This window comes from Sinocyclocheilus grahami, unplaced genomic scaffold (genome assembly GCF_001515645.1).
Source record: "Sinocyclocheilus grahami isolate Dianchi unplaced genomic scaffold, SAMN03320097.WGS_v1.1 scaffold373.1, whole genome shotgun sequence".
Lineage (NCBI taxonomy): Eukaryota > Metazoa > Chordata > Actinopteri > Cypriniformes > Cyprinidae > Sinocyclocheilus > Sinocyclocheilus grahami.
Window position 1 is genome coordinate 79,376 of NW_015505552.1, and position 18,385 is coordinate 97,760.

The 18,385-nt window shown below is 37.1% G+C and overlaps 3 protein-coding genes across 6 annotated transcripts in view; 2 read left to right on the plus strand and 1 right to left on the minus strand.

Annotated features, from left to right (window-relative positions):
- LOC107549458 (protein tweety homolog 1-like) overlaps nt 1–6,512 on the plus strand; it is a 28,061-nt gene extending 21,549 nt beyond the window's left edge. For 2 of the 4 annotated variants that reach the window (XM_016230534.1, XM_016230533.1), the window contains exons 13-15: nt 1,569–1,736; nt 4,358–4,436; nt 5,521–6,512. In XM_016230534.1, coding sequence (XP_016086020.1) covers nt 1,569–1,736; nt 4,358–4,436; nt 5,521–5,604 — 331 coding nt within the window. In that variant the 3' untranslated portion in view covers nt 5,605–6,512. The remainder of the gene's footprint in view (nt 1–1,568; nt 1,737–4,357; nt 4,437–5,520) is intronic. The other 2 variants (XM_016230536.1, XM_016230535.1) reach the window with 2 other exon arrangements.
- A 696-nt stretch (nt 6,513–7,208) lies between these two features.
- On the minus strand, nt 7,209–12,819 carry LOC107549461 (josephin-2-like). The gene is made up of 5 exons (XM_016230542.1): nt 12,627–12,819; nt 12,403–12,531; nt 12,164–12,289; nt 11,876–12,070; nt 7,209–8,324 (listed from the first exon to the last, which is right to left on the minus strand). The coding sequence occupies exons 2-5, from the start codon at nt 12,522–12,524 to the stop codon at nt 8,213–8,215; spliced, it is 555 nt and encodes a 184-aa protein (XP_016086028.1). The 5' UTR covers nt 12,525–12,531; nt 12,627–12,819; the 3' UTR covers nt 7,209–8,212.
- Nucleotides 12,820–14,565: 1,746 nt separating this feature from the next.
- The window catches only part of LOC107549462 (ubiquitin-conjugating enzyme E2 S-like), a 6,627-nt gene continuing 2,807 nt past the window's right edge, over nt 14,566–18,385 (plus strand). Inside the window, exons 1-3 of the mRNA XM_016230543.1 lie at nt 14,566–14,643; nt 15,145–15,292; nt 15,373–15,563. Of these exons, the coding sequence (XP_016086029.1) occupies nt 14,641–14,643; nt 15,145–15,292; nt 15,373–15,563 (342 nt within the window). The 5' untranslated portion in view covers nt 14,566–14,640. The remainder of the gene's footprint in view (nt 14,644–15,144; nt 15,293–15,372; nt 15,564–18,385) is intronic.

An 18,385-nucleotide genomic window follows, 5' to 3' on the forward strand; every position in this document is an offset into this window, starting at 1 on the left:
ATGAATGAGGTGCATAAAAAGTAGTGTTGCTTTATTTGCTTTATTTATTATTATATCATATTATATCATTTATATATCATGTGGTAATTATGTATTTATTTATTATTAAAAAATATATATAAAAATATAAAATATTTAAAACAAATTACATTTACATCGTTTGCAATTCTGTAAACATTCTTTTTCAGTATTTGGTATTTTCAACTTTTTTCTTTAATGCAGGGATTAATTGGGATGAGATTTTAAATTAATATTGTACACACATTTGCATGTTCGTGGTTCTCTGATGTCAGTTATTGGTCACATGACATGCAGGTAAACAAATAAAATATATATTATTTTGTAATAAATTCAGAATATAATATAAATAGTTTTATTATAAATATATAATAATAATTATTATTTTATTATCGTTTTTTAGTGTTTTATTTTGTTTATTTTTTAATTAATTATTTATTTATTTTAATTTAACATTTTTATTATTTGAATAATAATAATTATTATTGTTTTTTTATTTAAAATTTTTACTAAGTGTTTCTATTTTGTTTAATTTGAAATTCTTTATTGATTTATTTTAATTTTGCATTTTTAGGATATAAATAATAATTACCTTTATCAGCTCATGAACCCCTTGAAGTTCCCTCACAAACTATTTTGGATTATTACATTTGTTTGTCTTATATATATATATATATATATACATTTTTATTTTATTTTTTGAATATCCTAAAAAAAAGTTTTGTTTTTTTTTGAACAGCAAATTCTTAATGTGGTCTCAGACTTTTGCAAAAAAAAAAATTTTTATACACAGGGAAATACCCAAGACAAGGCAATGTCATCTTAATACATGTCAAATTGCTATCTAGGATGTATCTCTAACATGAATAATAAGATGCTCACTGGGAACCTGAAAATTTCTGATTTTTAATGCAAATAATTCCATCCTCAACAACAAAACCAGCCGGATGTTAATGGAGGTGGGCTGCTCGGTCTGGGTCGACTCAACTCCACTATAGTTTGTCATAAATGGGCCTGTGGTAACAGAGTAAACACTGACAACCGCACTCATCAGCAATGCACAGAGGAGAGAAATATGATCTCAACTTAAGGGCATTAGTGCTTAAAAGCACTTCACTCCTTTTATCTGGATATGGTATTAATGTCACTATAACCATTAGTTCAGAAAGCTCAGTCACTTACTATTGTTTCAGCCAGACTTGGTACACTCCCTCCAAGTGCCTGATGATGGCAAATCCAATTTGTTTTTTAAGTATCAGAGGTAGCTGCAGTGCTTAATTGCAGCAAAATTGTGTTCAGAGCACAAACTCCATTTAGATGGCAGATGCATAGATTACTGAAATGGCAAAGAGGAGCGAGACAGATTAAAGGATTACTTCTAGACTGGGATTATTTGATTTCATGACAATGTCTATATGTATATAGTTAAGAGAGATTTTTCAATAAATATCTTTAAAGCCTTTGTTTTGCACATAACATATAGCAGATCAAACGTATATTATTTCATGATGTATTTTTCACTTTCTTTGTTGCATAATTGGATGGCATAGCAATTCAGAGGAATATGAGGACTCCGACAGCGAAAGCGAGGACCCCTTCACTTCTCATCAGGCACGTAGACCGACGGCCACGGGCTCCCAGCGAGGGGCCTTGCCCCCCTTCTATAGTTACCAGGGGGCCGGCTGGACTCCCCCCTTTTCTAGCGCACCTCCGTTACCGTGAGTAACACATACACAGACACACAGACAGACAGAATGACCTTTCCCATACACCACCATGAGCTTGTGTAGATCACCCACACAGAGATTTTTCTTTCCTTTTGAATGATTTATTAATTGTCTGAAGTACTAGGAGTGCCACTTAAAAATCAAATGAAGGAATCATATCAGTTTATTAATTGAAAATTGAAATGTTATAAAAAAAAAATTAAACTTGACAAATAAATACACATTCGTAACTGTTTATTTAATTAATAGATCAATTGAACAATAAAATAATACATTAAATAAACATTTTCCAAATGCTCCTCAGTTGAGTTAAAAAATAATAATAAATTTAAGCTCTTAAAAATTATTTATCAATTTGTTATTTGTTACTACAATATGGTTCAGCAAGGATTTAAAGTGATCAAAAGTAAAAGCAAAGACATTTATAATGTTACAAAAGATTTCTGTTTCAAATAAATGCTTTTATTTTGTTTTGTACCATTCATTAAAGAATCCTGATAAAAAATGCATCATGGTTTCCACAAAAATATGAAGCAGCACAACTGTTCAACATTGATAATAATAAAAAATGTTTCTTGAGCAACATATCAGCATATTAAAATGATTTCTGAAGGATCATGTGACACCGAAGACTGGAGTAATGATGCTGAATATTCAGCCTTGTAATTACATTTGAACTATTTTTAAATAGAAAAAGAGTAATAATTCTCAATATTACTGTTTTTACTGTATGTTTGGTCAAATAAATGCAGCATTTATCGTTGAGACTTCATATGATGCGATTTCAAGTTTTCCTTTCTCTTTGGAGCTCTTGGTGCATAAAGAAGATCTGTAAAGTTGCAAAGACTAAAGTCTCAAATCCAAAGAGATATTCTTTATAAAAGTTAAGAGTCAGCCACGCCTACCTAAAACGGCTCGTTCTAACACGCCCCCACATGTCTACGTCACTATGTGGGAAGATTTGCATAACGCCGCCCAAATGTTCACGCAAAGAAATAAGGCGTAACTTTTATTCTCGTTTTAATATTGTTGCCGCCGCCGCCATGTCGTGAAGGCACTGTGTGATTCGTTGTGAAAGCAAAACTACTTTGTTTGGCCTTCCAAATGAGGATGATATCCGCTTCATCATGCCTGCCATGGTTTTATGTTTATGCGGCGCGATGCAATGCAACACGTAAAAAGACAGTATAAGTCATTATAATCCGTAATTATGTCCCCACTGGATGCAACAAATGCCTCATTTATAATGGGTTTTCATGTTTTTGTCTCGTCGCTCCGGCCGAAGAGGGCATCCCAATATGGCAAGGGGCGTAACATTTCCGTCACATGCTTGAGGTATTCGCCTATCACAACGCACTGGATAGCTGGCCAATCAGAGCACACCTTGCTTTTCAGACCGATGAGCTTTGTAAAAATCGACGCGTTTCAGAAAGGCGGGGCATAGAGGAGAAACAATAATGTACAGTATGTGGAAAATAATGTGTTTTCTTAACCTTAAATCGCATAAACACATTTCATTACACCAAAAACACAAAATAATGTTCTTTTTAGCAACATCATATGACTCCTTTAAAAACTAACAATATAAACATTAAATAATCAATATAAAATATGTATGTTATTTGTCAGTTTTGTAATTTTTTTTATTTTTTCATTCATAAATTGATGACTAATTTATTTTTCAAGTGGCACTTCTAGTCTTCCTTACAAGTTTAGGTATTAGAAATTCACAGATTCTTGTTCTTTACTTGAGTAGCTGTGCATCAAGGTTGCACTTAATATAAAACGTAAAACACATTTATAGGCTCATATACATAAACATGCAGAAACAAGTGTCATGCATACGCAGGCAAACACATAAAGCTCCAGTCATACACAGACAGCTAGACAGGCAGGTGTTAGATAGATGGAGCGCACAGACAGACAGACAAACACAAACACATGCACACACAGACAGACACACAGACAGGTCTACATGTCAAGCACAGTCTAGCCAAAAAACAGACATGAGTCCAGAGGTCTGTCTGTCTGTGTGTCTGTCTATCGGTCTGTCCGTCATTGCAAGACAGACATAGATCCTCCAATCAGAGACGATGCACAATATGGGTAAAGTCCCGCCCCCTCCCATATTTCTGTCCACTGTCAAAAATCATGCTGTCCAAATTACATCACTCTTTCAAATCTATTGCAGTCCGCCTTGCTGCTTCTTCCTCCCTGCTTTTTAACATTCCCTGTTTCTCTCTCTCTCTCAATTATTCTGTTTTGAAAGATCATATTTGCTGTTTTCATAAAATTAGATCTGACATCAACACTTCTTCTCACTTCATTCACATTTCCATGTGCTTTAAATTCTATATTCTAAATTTAGATATATTACAAATTCCCTGAATTCATTCCTCAATTTAAATATCTTTTTGTGTCCTTTTGGAAAAAGAGCTAAAGATTCTGATAGTGAAAATGTCACATCTCTCTAACTCTCTTCCACCTTTTCTCTCCCTGGATCCTGGCTCTCATCCTTCCCTGTGTCCCTTTGGTGTGGCATGTCATTCTTGCGTCTCTCCATGGTCCTCTTCTCCTGGTTCCTCTCTGCGCCTCTCTCTTTCTCTATGCAGGACTCCAAACGTTTCCTCCAATGGCAACCCTGGTTATGAGAACCTGCCTTTGAGTGACAGGCAGTCCCCACCCCCCTCTGTGAGTTCCCTTGTCTTTGTCACATCTCTGCGATCTGTGGCATTCTCATGATTCATTGTGTTAAGATTCACACAGACTGACACACGGATCAGACTAAATGACCGTTCGCTAAGCCCCGCCTTAAAACGTTACTGACCAGTCGCAATCCACCATGTTATCAGACAAACTTGTGCTATTTTTTTATATAATCCTATAGAAGTCCTATTTGTTTCGATGATGTTTTGTGGAATGTGTTCACTACTGTGCGAAAGTTTTGGGTTGGTACAATTGATTTATTTATTTTTAAGAAGTCTCTTATTCTCATCAAGGCTGCATTTATTTGATCAAAAAATACAGTAAGACTGTAATATGTTGAAATATTATTACAATGATCAATTTTAATATAATTTATTCCTGTGATGCAACGCTGAATTTTCAGCATCATTACTCCAGTCTTCAGTGTCACATGATCCTTCAAAAATCATTCTAATATACTGATTTAGTGCTCAAGAAACATTTCTTGTTATTAACTATGTTGAAAACAGATGTGCTACTTAATATTTCAAAAGTTCAAGAGAACATAATTTATTTATATTTACATTTTATTTACATTTTTCATATGTACAATGTCACTTAATCAATGTAATGCATCCTTCCTATAAAAGCATTATTTAAAAAAAAAAAAAATTATTGACCCTAACATTTTCAACAGTAGTATATGTTAAGACATAATATATTTTCATATTTTATTTAAAAAAATGTTACAAAAAAATTAGCATTGTCATATTTCATGTAGAAACCATATCCATTTAATTTTAATCACTTTAACTTGAAAAAAAGTCTCCAGTTCATTCCAATGGGACATTCTGAAAAGCTTGCCTGGGTTAGTGACAGTAACTAAGGGGGTGGAGCTTAGTAAAGGGTATAAATATATTGTGAGAAAACAACGGTAGGATACCTAAGATTTTTTAAATGTATGTAAGTATGCACTTACGATTTAATCTTTAAATGAATATATACTTTTCTCTTTCCTTTATTCTCTCCTCCACTCGCGGATCCGGCTTCTCTTCGGACTCCTCTTCCGTGTGGTTTTCTGAAAGTACAGTACTCTCCCAGCATGCTGACTGGCTACGGCGGCAGTCAATCACACTCCAACCCGTCCCATTCAAGAAACCTGTACTCACACTAATTATTTTTCTGTACAGTAGAAAAGACAGATATAGAGCAAGGTTTAGTTTTCATATGGATGGACACTTTATGAGACGAGAGACTAATTTAAAACTCTAGATGTTAAATATCTGTGTGTAACGTCAGTACCATTGAGTCATTTGGGTGTAACAGACAGAAAAGGCTGTGCGCGTCATATATAGTCGTCTGATCCTATCACTTCCTCTCCCTCTAGTGTCATGCTGTACATAGCTGGTGGAAACAAGATGGTATTGACGTTACAGTAGTGGTCTATTTTTAAATGTATAACCACTTTATTTTGGAGGTTTTATATTGTTACATGTAGTCACAGATACGTAGTGGCAATGGCACAATTTCTTTGTATGATTATGCAGTTTTTTCTTCACCTTTCTTTCATTTTTTTAAATATTTGACAGGACCCTATTTTATAAGTGGCAATTCTGTATGACCTTGTATGCCCTCTGATACAATATGATTATTTATTTATATAATATAAATATATATATATTCACTGTATAAACGTTTGATTAATGCATTTTGATGATCAAAGAAAGAAAACAAATCTGTAAAACATTGTTGAGGGCTAGTGTCCGTTTCCTCTGCTGGCTCTGAGCAATACAACTGCGTTTTGCCATTTGCAATACAATGGCTACAATGTAAGCAGCAATAATCATCGGGACATCTTGCAAACACCATCTGTGTCTGTGTGTGTCAGAGGTTCTCATGACATGTTCGGTATATACCGTCTATAGATATATATATACAGTGGGGAAAAAATATATATATATATATATATATATTCATTTGAAATTGCATCGGTCCCTTCTCTTGGCTATCAACCTGTTGTTAATCCTTAAATAATGAGTTTCTATGCTCCTTTTGAATGGCATCCTTTTTCACTACAGAGTCTAATATAAATGAAATAAAAATACAGTAACAAAAGTGGAATGTCTGAAAATGTTTTTATGTCTTTACAGCTGCTGATGCAAAACACTACAAGCATCCTGCTAAATAAACCTATACCTGGTTATTACCTGCAATAGGTGAGAAAGATTTTCCACTACAAAATGTTGTTTTTATTACTTATTATATTAAATATGATTTAAATTATACATTCAAGATTATCTAAATTATTTGACCTGTCTAACTATATGAAGCACAGTATGTTATTCTATGTATGCCCAGTACTGAATCAACTAATTGAAATAAATTTTCACAATTACAGCTTTTACCTATAAAATTCAGTAAAGATTTATGCGGAAATGTTGTTAATGTTAACTAAAACTATTATTAATGGACACAAATCTGACAAAAAAAATGTATATTACAAAATGTTGGCTTGGCAACTGAAATAAAAACATTAAGTACATAAATTATTAAAACTAAAAGATAAAAAACAAAAAATAATAAATATTATTATTAAAAGAATTACTAAAACCTAAACTGAAATCTGACTATAAAAATAAAGCAAGATCAAAAATTAATAAATACTATTATAATAAATAATAAAATAGAACTGTTATCCAGTCCCTTTTTTAGATTATACCACTTCACATTCATGTATGTACAGTATATATATATATATATATATATTTTTCCCCCCACTAAAACACTTAAATTTTTTCCACAAATTCAACCACAATACGGTAGATATCTGACAGCTATAGTGCAGTATAGTGTCTACAGGAGCACTTAGCTCATAATTAGGCCTAGGAAATAAGATAAAATAATAAAAAAAACAATTAAAAGAATTTAATTAAATCCCACATTTATTTTATTAATTTTGGGCACTTTTTGTGGCATACTTGCCCAAAGTCATCAGACCCGGCTCTGCATTTAATATGACCCTTTTTGCAAATTCAATTGACTGATTTACTGACTTGATTAAATATCATTTGACAACAGAACACAAATCAACAAACATTAGTAATCAGACAAAAACAAAACAACATTTGTAGTCATAATGACAATTTCAAACAGCTCTTTCGCAAGCACTGAGCAAAAACAGTCCAAGTAGAAATTCAAATAAATAACAAATCAAATTTATTCAGTTTCCCTCCATTTGGTGGTTTTCACTGAGTCGATGTAAATGAGGCAGTTTGCAAGAGAGCTTGAAAGAGTAAAGGACGTGAGCATGAGATAGAGCTACAATCTCTTATCTCCTTTGTTTATGCATAGTAAGATCTACACTGACGTCTAAAAGGCAATGAACCATACATACTTGAACTCTAAAGTACCATTTCTGTGCATAGTTGTAACAAAGACACACAAATCTTTGATCTACTTCAGCAGTGGAGTGCATAGATAGAGATAAAGTGAGAGATGGTAGTTCCTGAGAGGAGAGAAAGAGAGAAAAGAGGAGAGTGACACGGCTGGCACAGCTATAGTAGTGTCTCCCACAAGCACAGCCAGTGTGACTTCAGATAAATGGCTCCTTCATATGAAGCAACACTAGATCATTCTCTCGGACTTCCCTTCGTGTGGATGAATGCGAGCATCTTCCTGTAGTGCTGCTCTCCATAAAGCTTCTCGGCGCTCCAGTGTTTCTCTTTTTCTCTGCCATTACTCCACATTGAGAGAGAGAAAGAGAGAGAGAATGTTCAGTTTCATCACTTCCTGGTGTCGTCTGCTTTCAGCCACGTCCCATCGTCGTCTACTTCCTTTTGGACGACAAGGAGCATTTCTGCAACGTCCTGAGAAAGCTGCTCAGTGAGAAATGACCTGGGAGGAGGAAGAATGAAGAATCAATAAAAACAAAGATCATCATCTATTGGGTTTCATTCACTAATAACTGCACACAAGTGTCTGGCGTTTTCAAAACCAGTTATTGAATTTCTCGTGTTAAAATCATTTTAGCTTACGTTAGTAAAGCAAGTTTAATTTGTATTTATCAGGGTCTATAAACATGGTTTTATTAGTAATTATGAACAAATCACTTTTTAAGTGAGCCTAAAAAAAATACAGCAAATCTAGTATAGTCTGATTCATGAATAAATGATTCTTATCAGCTGGTTCTTTTTTTAGAGAATCGGAATCATACAGCGCAAACTAAGCCGACCAATTCAAGAGCAAAATACTTTTACATACGTTTTTATGAATTGTAATGAATAATTTATAGGTGGCATATCATGAAAATCTGACTTTTCCAGGTTTTAAGTGCTATAATCAGGTCCCCAGTGCATCTACCAACCAAGGCGCGTCTGAGAAAGCGAGCTCGTCTGATTTTGCTCCCTTGGTGACGTGGCAAAGGGATCTCATTATAATATTACCGCCCTTTAATCTGTAAGTTTCCACCCACAGCGCCATCATTGTGTTTTCGCAAGCGACAACGGTGTACCAGTTCTAATGCCATGGCGAAAGTTTGAGCAAAACATGCTAACTGTTCTGCCTTTGGCTGCACAGACGAGCACAGAACACTGTTTAGAGTCCCAGCCTCAGAGGAGTCAAGACAGCATTGGATTTATTGACTGTATATTTCTGCTGCCACACAGGTCTAAAATAAACATGCAATTTATTTCCAAGCTGTTTACCTTCACAGACATAACCGACTGTTTTTGTAACTCGTGTGTTTTAAACGTAAACTTGTGTGTGAATGAGAACTTAGTTTAGTACTCGCATGCTGTGACAGCTGCTTTCTGTCTGTGTGCTTCTGATGTGAGCACTCAGAAAACCGTATATAAGAAGTTTCAACTCGTATGGTTTAAAACACATGATTTCAGCGTGATAAACATGATAATCAGAACCAAAACAGATGTTTTTAGCAGATATGAGCTGTAATGGCACAGCTCTACTCTGGAAAAGAGGGCGGGGAGCAGCAGCTCATTTGCATTTAAAGAGCCAAGCCCGAAAAACAACGTGTTTCTGCTTCCACTCAAATTAGGCATTTTCAAAATGATATAATAAATGATCTGTGGTGTATTTTTGAGCTGAAACTTCACAGACACATTCTGGGGACACCAGAGACTTATATTACATATTGTAAAAAGTGGCATAATATGTCTCCTTTAAAAAGGCAAACTCATAAGTAATAATTTAATCCATCTGATGAATCTTTCACTGAATAAACAGTTTTTTTGGAATTATTATATAGTGTTACAGTTTTCATTAAAGGGGTCATATGATGCGATTTAAATTTTTCCTTTCTCTTTGGAGTGTTACAAGCTCTTGGTGCATAAAGAAGATCTGTAAAGTTGCAAAAACTAAAGTCTCAAATCCAAAGAGATATTCTTTATAAAAGTTTAGAGTCAACCACGCCTACCTAAAACGGCTCGTTCTAACACGCCCCCACATATCTACGTCACGATGTGGGAAGATTTGCATAACGCCGCCCAAATGTTCACGCAAAGAAAGAAAGCGTAACTTTTATTCTCGCTGTAGTATTGTTGCCGCCGCCATGTCGTGGAGACGCTGTGTTTTGTTGTGAAAGCGAAACTACTTTGTTTGGCCTTCCAAAAGAGGACGATATCCGCTTCGTCATGCCTGGAGCTGATCCGTGCTGGTTGCTGCGGAAATACATCAACTTCGAGCTGTGGATCGCCGGATCGGCTTTCACCGTGGACGAAGCGGAGTCCAGCCCGGGGTCGTCACATGTGGCTGCTGCAAGCCCTCCTGACGCTCCTTCGTCAAATCCGCCGGCTGCACCATTCTCTAGGCCTCCGGCCTCCGCACACTCAAAGCCGCGGTGTGTGATGCGGTTTCGTTGTGAAAGCGAAACTACTTTGTTTGGTCTTCCAAAAGAGGACACGACTAGAAATCAGTGGTTAAGTTGTATTTACAACACTGTTCCAGAACAGTTCAACCCAAATATTCAGATGTGTGCAGCACATTTTATGGAGGACCGTTTCCTGATCCTTGGAGAGTAGATTACAATGCCGGCTGTTCTGACTCACATACTGTAAGTAAGTTTTTTTATAATTAAAGAATTTGCCACTGATGATTCAAATGCGAGTTTTGAGCAGTGTAGAGTAGCGCTTGTTGTTTGTCATTTCTCTGATCACAAATGCAGACATGGTTTTATGTCAACGCGTAAAAAGACAGTATAAGTCATTATAATCCGTTATTATGTCCCCACTGGATGCAACGAATGCCTCGTTTATAATGGGTTTTAATTAGGGCTGCACGATAAATCACATGCGATATTTAATGCGCATCTTACTGATAAGATGCGTGTTAAATATCACATGCGATTTATCGTGCAGCCCTAGTTTTAATATTTTTGTCTTGTCGCTTCGGTCGGGACACGGCATCACAGTATGATAAGGGCCGTAACATTTCCATCACACGCTTGAGGAATTTGGCCAATCACAATGCACTGGATAGCTGGCCAATCAGAGCACACCTCGCTTTTCAGAACGACGAGCTTTGTAAAAATCGACGTGTTTCAGAAAGGCGGGGCATAGAGGAGAAACAATAATATGTACAGTATGTGGAAAATAATGTGTTTTTTTAAACCTTAAACCGCATTTCATTACACCAAATAATGTTCTTTTTAGCAAACATCATATGACCCCTTTAATGTTTTGACTTTGCTTTTATTTTTATATTTTAAGTTTTCTATTAAATTTTTTGTAATTTTATGTGCTTTTGTCATTCATATTAATTTTTTTAATATTTTAAGATTTATTTCAGTTTTATTTCAGTTAGTACTTGAATTGCTTAAACTTATTTTACTCATTTTCATTCAGTTTGTTTTTTTAATCTAATATTTATATTTTATGTGAGCTAGTTCAGTTTTAGTAAAGAATAACAACAATACAAGGTCACTTTAAAGCTTACTAATTTTTGTGAGTGTTATTGAAAGTTAAAAGGTTCTTCGTATATAATATCTTTCACATACTAAAACAGAGTGTATAAATGAATCAAATCAAACTGTATCGGTATTGAATTGGGAGATGTGTGTTGGCATGTGTGTTGTCTGTCTTATATGATATGATCACGCCACAATACATACAAATGCAAATGAGGTCCAGAAGATCAGGTGATCCATCTCGACTGTATGTCTGTTGTCTCCTGTGATATTACCAACCATCTGCCATTATAGTCCTGCTCTTGTTCTGATTGAATTACCTGTTCTGCGTCATTATAATTGTGTCTGGGCTACATTGTGCTGATTATCAAAGACATTTGGATATATGTAGGTCTCATTTATTCATTTTACTGTGTATACACCTGGAAAGTGTAAATTTATATGCACTAGTGTTTTCTTGCAATAATTAGTTTGTACTGTTTATAAAGTAATTTAAAAAACATTTATAAGTAATCCATAGACTCACCTGAGTTCTGCTTCTCCGCCAATACAGGCAGGCCCTTTTAATTTCGAGTCTAGGTTATAAAACTGTCCATTGACGTCCCGTACCGCAAGCCAGTGTCTGCGTCTCAGCGGGAGAGACACAATTCCCAGTGACACCCTTGATGGGACATTCAAAATGAAGCCCTGAATTTTGTCCAGGCACAAATTCTGTACTGACCTACAGCATACGAGAGATATGGAGAAAAATGAACTCACCTTTTATGACCATCCCATGATTTATAAAGTGACACTGAGCTGCTCTCACACTCACCGGCGTTTGTCCCACCAAACAGCAGCGAGCCCCCGACTCTGCAAAGCTGCCATGATGACATTGACATCATAGTTTCCCGTGCCCAACACTGAGCGGTGTGGATTCATCACACACTGTGGGGCAAGTCTGCAAAGAAACAACAGACCACTTTGGATTTGAGAATATAGAACAATACAAAGGGGAATTCATTTATGGCCTGTATGTATATATATATATGTGTGTGTGTGTGTGTAACGCACCGCTTGCAGATGTCATCTGCTGTCTCTTTGGTAAAAACTCTCTCTTGAAGCACGTTGTTCAAGGCATGGATAGCGCACAGCTCCAGTCTCTGTTTCTCATGAAACACCTCGCCCTCGCTCATACTCACCCTGCCATCACAAGTACATTCAGCCCGTCGATTAACATTGTAGTAAAGTTACGCCCAAGAGCACATGACTGATACATAACAAAATCATCCTCATACCTTCTGGAAGACAGAATCCGTGTTGCAATGATTTATCCACAGTAAGAAACTACCGCTGCTTAGACGTACCGTGACACTAACCCTTACTGTTCCATCACACTGTTGATAATAACTAACCCTACAAGTATCTGTGAAGAGAACGCTATCTGTTTCTCGTCTGTGAGGATCGGCCGGAAGTTGTGCTGTTGATGCGTGGAGGAAACGCCCCTTGCGGTCATCTAGCAGTACACATGTGAGCTCCACAGGGGGCGCTAATTATCAAAACCCTCTTGTGTAAAAGTGAAATCATTTTGATCTCAGCCTTTCAGTAGAGACAAGGAAATTCATATATTATTTTATAATTTTTGGAAGTTCTATAGAGACCAAAATTTGATTCCTGGCTGTAAACTGTACTGTTATAATATTTTGTATAAATGTAAAAGATTATTTAACATGTTTTATTATTATTATTATTGTTGTTGTTGTTAAAACAGACACTTATATTATTATACACTTGCGTTACTTTACATGTTCTTTATTGTCGTACAATTTAACCAGTTAACTTTCAAATTTTGAACGTTATATATTCTGAAAACAATCTGCAAGCTTTTTTACTACTAAAAAAATGTAAAAACTAAAAAATATACTGCGAAAACAAGTCGTACAAAACGAAACGTAGCTTTAGGGTTGGAGTGCCCTCTAGCGGTCGTTCAGTAGTACAGCACACTTATTATCAGATTGATTTGTGGGTTCAGTCAGTGTCAGAAAATAATTTCTTTTCATTGACTCTCATTCAGCGGGCTTGCCTCAGTTAAATCAGTTGTAATGACGACCTAAACGACGGATTAAGGGATAAAACAACTAGTTTTAACTCATGTAGAGTGAGTTTTAGGTCCATAGGCCTAACTGATAACGTAAATTATCAATATCAGGCATGTATGACTTTTAATATTTTATATGATACATTTGCTATTTTCTTTACAATGTGTTTAATTTAAAATTGAATTATTATCATTAATAAATATTGTAATTATCTATACAAATAGTCAGTAAATCAATTTGTTTATGTTGCTTTGCACTATTTTCACAGATTTTAATTCTCAGGAAATAGTTGCTGCGAGTTAATTTATGACCATGTGATTCACAACTCAATTTATTTGAAATATACAAGATGGCTCATCGTAACAGGCTACAAATGATTTAGGTTCAGCAAAAACGTAGCCTATTACTTTGTATAAAGACCATTGCAGAGTGGCAATAAATGCTTTGAACCCCTTGTTGATGTTATTTCGAAGTGTTTCGTTGGATCATGAACTGAAACAGCATTTGTCCCTGCCTTTGGGAGGGCATGAGTTATTCAAACGCACCTATTACCAAAGAGCATTTTTCGCATTCTCAACTTTCTCTGGTCCGTGAGGTTTCCAAGGTCTACTGCGTCAGCGTAACACAAGCTTCTGATTGGCTAGAGGGATTTAATTGTTGAGCACATGCAACGCTTCTCAGACTCTGATTGGTTAAACCTCTTTCGAACTGCTTCTTAGACGAACTGTATTTTTGTTCCTGTGTCAAAAGACTGCTAGCTGATAACAGGCTACGGTGGCAGTTAGCAATCCAGCAAACCAACTTTATCAGATGAAATTGACAACACATTGGACTTTAAAAGTTTTAGACGGCACATTTCATATGAGGACAACATCGGATAGCAGTTTCACAAAGGAAAGCTCTGGAGAATAGTTTAGATAGTTTCATTACTCGGCAAGCCCATCGTTAGCTTAGCTTAGCCTGGTCTGGTAGCAGCACCAGCCGACCGACGTTACAGTGAGAAATTGGTTTTGATAAATTGTAAATTCTTTAAACGTCTTAGTATATTTTGCAGTCTTGATTGATTGCATCTTTTAGATTCGTTGTCGGTGGTTTCGCAGCCAGAGCAACACCTAGTGGCCCAGTCAGAGCAGCCGGCCAAGGGTAGCAGTTAGCCAAGTTTTCTCATTTGAGACTAATTTGCTGGCTATTGTAAAACCCCACACAGCTGGAAATGGTACGTTTAATTTCAAAATCGAGGCATGGTGCTTCAAACTGTTAGGTTAATATAAGAAAATAGGGTTTCTGTCTTTTCTCATTACTTTTTTTTTAGCAGTTTAGGTGGAAGTATATCATCAGAAGGTACAAGCTGTAACTTAATTTACGACTAAAACTTTATCATTCACATAGCTGATTTCATTTTTTCGTCCTGTTTTGACTTTAATTTGTACCTTTTCACTGTCGTGAGCTAGTAGAACAGATATACTTCTGATGTTGAACTTGCAGTCATGTGCCATTCCTTGAAGTACTTGGTATTAGATCATTAATTAACTTTGTTGCTTAAAATAAGTGTATTTTCAGGATTGTTGCTCTCCTAAACCTGCCATGAAACAAGACGCGTATATTGAATTTAGTAGTCTTTTTTTGGGCATGTTTACCAGCAAATGTCACTTTGTAGCTATTAATGCTGTATAGTGTACATGCTTGCGACATTGATTTTCTTTTTTTTTTTTTGTAGAATTCAAACGTGGAGAACTTGCCGCCTCAAGTGTTGAGACTGGTCTATAAAGAGGTTTCCGCCTTGGCAGCAGACCCTCCAGAGGGGATCAAAGTCTACCCCAGTGAAGAGGATATCACAGAGCTGCACACTGCCATTGAGGGCCCAGGTAAGTAGTGCATTTGATTATTTTTCCTTTTTAAGGACCATAGCGTAACTTAATTTACCTTTTCCCCTGTTTCTCAACAGAAGGAACTCCATATGCAGGAGGGGTGTTCCGGATGCGTTTGGTCCTTGGGAAGGATTTTCCTGCTGCACCACCCAGAGGCTATTTCCTTACAAAGATTTTCCATCCTAATGTTGGGCACAAGGGTGAGATCTGTGTCAATGTGCTGAAAAGAGACTGGAAGGCAGAGCTGGGCCTGAGACATGTATTGCTAGTAAGTAGTATTTTTTTTATTTATATTTTTTTTACTGTTCTGGTAAACCTAGATTTAAATGCAGGTAAAAAATTAGGGCTGTGACGGTCGCCGTGACAACCGTGTCACGGCAGGTTTGAGTGCAGGAAAATAGTTTATTCAGCAAATTAATTTTGTGTTGGGCGATGGACCTTGTTGGGAAACCAAATACTACATCGCCGATCTGAAGCCATCACCTTTCATGTCACCCATCTGCGTTTGTACAAGTGTCTTCAAGTTCCCATGATTGCAAACGCCTGGCTGGTCAGGTTTCGTGAGGCTTTCTCCAAACTGGCCAAATACAAACGAGACCGCAGATAAATGGAATATGTTAACAAGAAATGTGGGAATGATTCCTATTTCAAAGAGAGCCCATGCAGACGAGGAGTTAATGTGCCCGCTTGCTTGGCGGCGGAACAGTGAACCATGTCTACACCGGACACAACACTGCCACATCGCAACAGGTTGAGTCTGTCTACACCGGACATTTGAACTGTGTCAGTACCTCATAAACAGGACGAGGCAGTTTACTGTCGGGGATTTGTCATGTCGTGTCGCGCCGCATCCAGTGTAGCATCACTGATTATAATGAGTTAGTATTTTGTTGTCTCGGTGCATTCACACTTTCACATGTGCTGCTGATATGATTAGTCAAATTATGTTAGCTGGTCATTTTGTGTCAGGATAAATTTTTTTTATCAATTATTTAAAATGCATCTGATCACTCTACACAATCTAGAAAAAAAAGTTTTGGCAGTGACATACATTTTGTTTTGCAAAGTTTGGTGCTTAACCCTTTAGAACCTAAAGCTAAAATAGGCCGTTTTCACTCATTTTGGTTTTTTGAGTATAAAATTATAACACAATGTGGTATCTTCAAGTGTAAGGTGTCATTTTTTTCAGAAAATGATTGGCTTTCAGGAAATTACAGTTATTGTACATTATTGTGTGTGGTGAGTTAGTAAATAGAATTTAAATAGACAAAAAATTAAAAAACGGGAAGAAATTTAACTGCTTTTTATTTAGAAAAAATCTGAAAACTCATGAACGAAAGAATCTAATGCCTCAGTCTTGAAAAAGGAACTATAATACATATATACAAGTCTTTTTGGGACACTAGATTGCACAGTTTTCACTCAGGAGACATTTGTTTTACCCCAGTTCTCCAGGCGTTTTTGGATCCTTCAATCCAGTCATTTAAATGTGGTGCTCTCTGAAGCAGTTCCTGTCTAACTGCAAACATAGTCCCACATCACATTCCTGGCACTTCCATGGGGTGCTCCTTTTGCATCGTATGCAACGACGCCGACCCATGCTGGCCCTCTCTGAAAGGTTTTGAGTGTTACTCACAGGAACAGGCAGATGATCACATCTCTCTCTCGGGCTGCCATCCAGGGGAACACCTGTGAGCTGAGCAGCTAGCAGCTCCTGAAAGTTTTGCCGTGTCATGCACTTGTCATGGTGGATGGCACACAGCTCTTTGTGTAAAATGAAGCTGTTGGTCACTGCAATGTCTAGGAAGTGCTGGAAAATTGTCATGTACCACTTCCGTGTTTTACGGTGCACAGAATTTGTTCCGAGCATCTGGTCAGAGGTGTCAACTCCTCCCATATACTTATTGTACTGCTGAACTGCTGTTGGCCTGGGAACAGGGACCTTCTCTTTTCGCCCATCCTCTGTCGTCTGCCACCTTAGCACAGTCTCCCCGCTGTACACTGTGTGGATAGTTGTGCACATGGAGACCTCCCTTGTGTCCATCCACTTCACAAACAAAAGGACATCATTTCTGATCCAGCGAATGGAGCCTCTTGGTGACCTTTTGTTCAAGGCATTTTGTTTGGTTGAGGGAACACCAACTCTTCCTTCTCGATAAGTTCCACATGTGCCAAATCCCAGCTGGTGCAGATGTCGAAAGAGGAGAGGGCTTGTGTAGAAATTGTCACAGTAAATCACATAGCCTGACCCCAGGTAGTCTCGGTTCACCAATGATGTGACAACATCAAAAGACAGGCCTTTCCCAGATGCAAATTTTGACTTCCCAGTGTAGATTTTGAAGTCAATGGTGTAGCCGTTGACATCAGCTAACACAAAAAGTTTTATGCCCCACTTAGTAGGCTTGGCCTTCATATATTGCTTGAAGGATATCCTGGCTTTGGTGGCAATCATCCTCTCATCAACAGAAATGTGCTGTCTAGGATGGTAAATAGACATGCACCTGTTCCTCATAATGTCCAATAGTGGTTGCACTCTGTGGAGACAGTCATATTCCTCTGTGCCCCTTTTCTTGTCATTTTCTGCATCTTCCATTGGATCACTGATGTGCAGATTGCAGGAGATTGCTAAGAAACGATCCCTGGACATCACAGTAGCAGGAAAGGGAACATGAAACAAAGTCTTCTTCCTCCAGAAGTCCCTCACTTTTGGTAGATCCATCACACCCATGTAGAGAAGCAGACCTATGTACTTCTTCATTTCTTCAGGGTATACATCAGCCCATGTGAATTTCCTACCCCTCTCCAGATTTCTCACCGCATTCTTGTTTGTGTTTGCACACAAGATGTTTATGACCTCTTCGTCAAAATATTGACTGAAAATATCAAGTGGAGACTTTTTTCCAAATGTGAGTGGAGGCTGCACTCCAGGTATTCTTTTAGGAGTAAACCTTGGAATATTGGGCACTATATCAGGATCTGCATCTGTGTTCCATCTACCATCATGTGATACTGGTGAGAGGCTACGTGATTCCTCAAGGCCATGAATGCGCCCCCGGCTACGGCTGCGACCACTGCTATGGCTGCGACCAC